This window comes from Rhea americana, unplaced genomic scaffold, assembly GCF_003343005.1.
Source record: "Rhea americana isolate MKP2758 unplaced genomic scaffold, rheAme1 scaffold_105, whole genome shotgun sequence".
In the NCBI taxonomy this organism is placed as follows: Eukaryota; Metazoa; Chordata; class Aves; order Rheiformes; family Rheidae; genus Rhea; species Rhea americana.
In genome coordinates, this window is record NW_028185095.1 from 2,401,876 (window position 1) to 2,404,268 (window position 2,393).

Below are 2,393 nucleotides of genomic sequence, written 5' to 3' on the forward strand. Positions count from 1 at the left end.
AAAAAAACACAACACCACCACTCATCTTCAAAGGGTTAGGTTTAAGAAACACTGTGTTTCAGGCAGCAGCACCAGACCAAAACATACTAAAAAAGAGTTAGTACAGCACACTAAAAGTTCAGTTAAATGCAAGTTATTGAAGTACAGAGTTCAAGTACATGCTCAAATTTAAGTACAGAGTATTGCAGTTCTCAGAAGCATATGGTAACAGGGCCCATTCTAAGTGTCTTCAGTATCCTTAAGCCACCAGCACTGGCAAGAAGGCGCAAGCACTTTCCCATCCTCTTTCCCATTCAAAAGGGATGGAAGTACTGTCCCAACTGGTTCCTTAGCCCGTGCTATCAGGGCTTCCTTTCATAACACTGAAGTACCAAACAAGTTATCTGCAACTGAGAGCTCTTAGTCCTACACTTGAGAGCACTTAGAATCATAGAATCAGTAAGGTTGGAAGGGACCTCTGGAGGTCATCTAGTCCAACCCCCCTGCTCAGCASGGTCACCTAGGGCATGTTAGACAGGGTTGCAACCTTSAACATCTCCAGAGAAGGAGACTCCACAACCTCTCTGGGTAACCTGCTCCAGGGCTCCGTCACTCTCACAGTGAAGAAATTCCCCCTCACGKTCAGGCAGAACYTCCTGTGCCTCAATTTCTGCCCATTGCTCTTGTCCTGTCACACRGGACAACAGGGCACTATCTGAGCTTCCAACATAATGAGAGTGTATGGAGTGTTACACAGCTCAGTTTCTGGGTTGATCTGTTACATCTGAGCATATGTATGAGCACAAATTAATGGAGAGCAGACTTCTCCACGGGCAGAAGTATTCCCTTTTAGCTCATACTAACAGGTCACAAGAGTGTTCCTTGGACCAGGTGTATTTCAAGGACAGACATAGTTTTTAGAAATAGGGGGAGTGGCAGCGGGGGCATCACAAAACAAACCCTCAAGTCTTACCATGTACAATATTTGCTTTTGAGTCCACTCTGTACTGCTTGTTTGCCTCAAGAAGATCTGACGCAGTGATAAGTGGGTGATGCACAGTAACATTACTTAAAGCAAGCATCTAAAAATAAAGCAGAAAACACTAATTTACTTATTACTGGACAAACATACTTAGAGATGGAATACAACATAACGCATTTCCCCTGCAGTCACCTACTAGAAACACTAACAAATAAACCCTATGCACGCAGTAGGATTATACGGAAAACTTTCCAACTAGTAGCTACAACTACATTTTGTCTGGAAAACCTTCCAGGTATCTGAAGGCAACTCAGTCTGCAGAATATCAGTTAATGTAGGAAGTGATGCAGCAGATTCACTCAAAACTTTTTCTAAAACAACTTCACACAATTGCAGTTCAACTCTTTAAGAATCTTCAATTACCTGCAACAGAAAATGAGCTTTCAAGAGGTGTAATTTAAGAAATACAGAGAATTAACTGACCTCCTCTGACACCGCTCTTTCAAAGCTATYGAGTAGCCCCGAGACTTTATATAGTAGTAGAAACATTGCAGTGATTTTACTTGTTTTAAACCTTCACATCTTTACCTTAGCATTATAAAAAAACATTTAAATTTAAAATTAAAATACTAAAATAGTCAAGGGTAGCTCCATCTTTTCTCAACCTTGATATTGTGGAAAGATGCCTATCAGAAAGCTCCTCCCACCAGTTCAAATGGCAGATTCAAATTTTCAGCACTAAGAGAAGATTCATCCTGTGGGGGAATTTATCCAGGCTCCAGTAAACACAGAAGAATTATAGGAGTGCTAAAATCTGTACTCATCTATTTTTATTAGCAAGATAAATTCAGAGTGAATTAGTAGGCCTCTTCCTAAACGAAAAGAATTGAGAACATGGTGAAGATGACATTTCTGAGCCTCAGCCTCTGAGCTTCAAGGTACATCACAGCTAAGTGAGATTATTCAAGTAGCCAGCAGTTCTTTTTCTGGCATTCTWCAGAGAAGCCTCTTGACAGGATTTAGAAACCACATAGTCTGAGAGTCAGGTACTGCCAAGCTAGAAATAACTTTCAGTCCTGTAACCAACTCAAGTAAACAGAGGTCTATCAAGAAGAGGACTGTGACCATACTCAGTGTTTGAGAATACAAGCCAAAAATCTATAGCTACTCTGAAAGGGAGACCATAAGCTCAGTGCTAGGAAAAGCTGTAAACACAAAACAGTGCAGGAACAGCCCACTGCAGAGCTAAAGATAAAAAATCTGAATACTTACAAAATACAGCAACAGATAACCAAGTATGTCTAGTGGGCTTCCCACATTAACAAAAGCATATAGGTATTTTAAGATATTTATTTAAATGTTACTTATCTACTATAATGACTGTTATTGTATTAATGTTAATTGTGTTAAGAAACATTAGTGTGGGAGGCAG

General features: G+C 40.2%; 1 protein-coding gene across 3 annotated transcripts in view; it reads right to left on the bottom strand.

Moving 5' to 3' along the window:
* ORC4 (origin recognition complex subunit 4) overlaps positions 1 to 2,393 on the bottom strand; it is a 21,893-nt gene that overhangs the window by 2,720 nt on the left and 16,780 nt on the right. For all 3 annotated transcript variants that reach the window (XM_085308534.1, XM_085308544.1, XM_085308552.1), the window contains exon 11: positions 953 to 1,061. In XM_085308534.1, the coding sequence (XP_085164660.1) occupies positions 953 to 1,061 (109 nt within the window). The remainder of the gene's footprint in view (positions 1 to 952; positions 1,062 to 2,393) is intronic.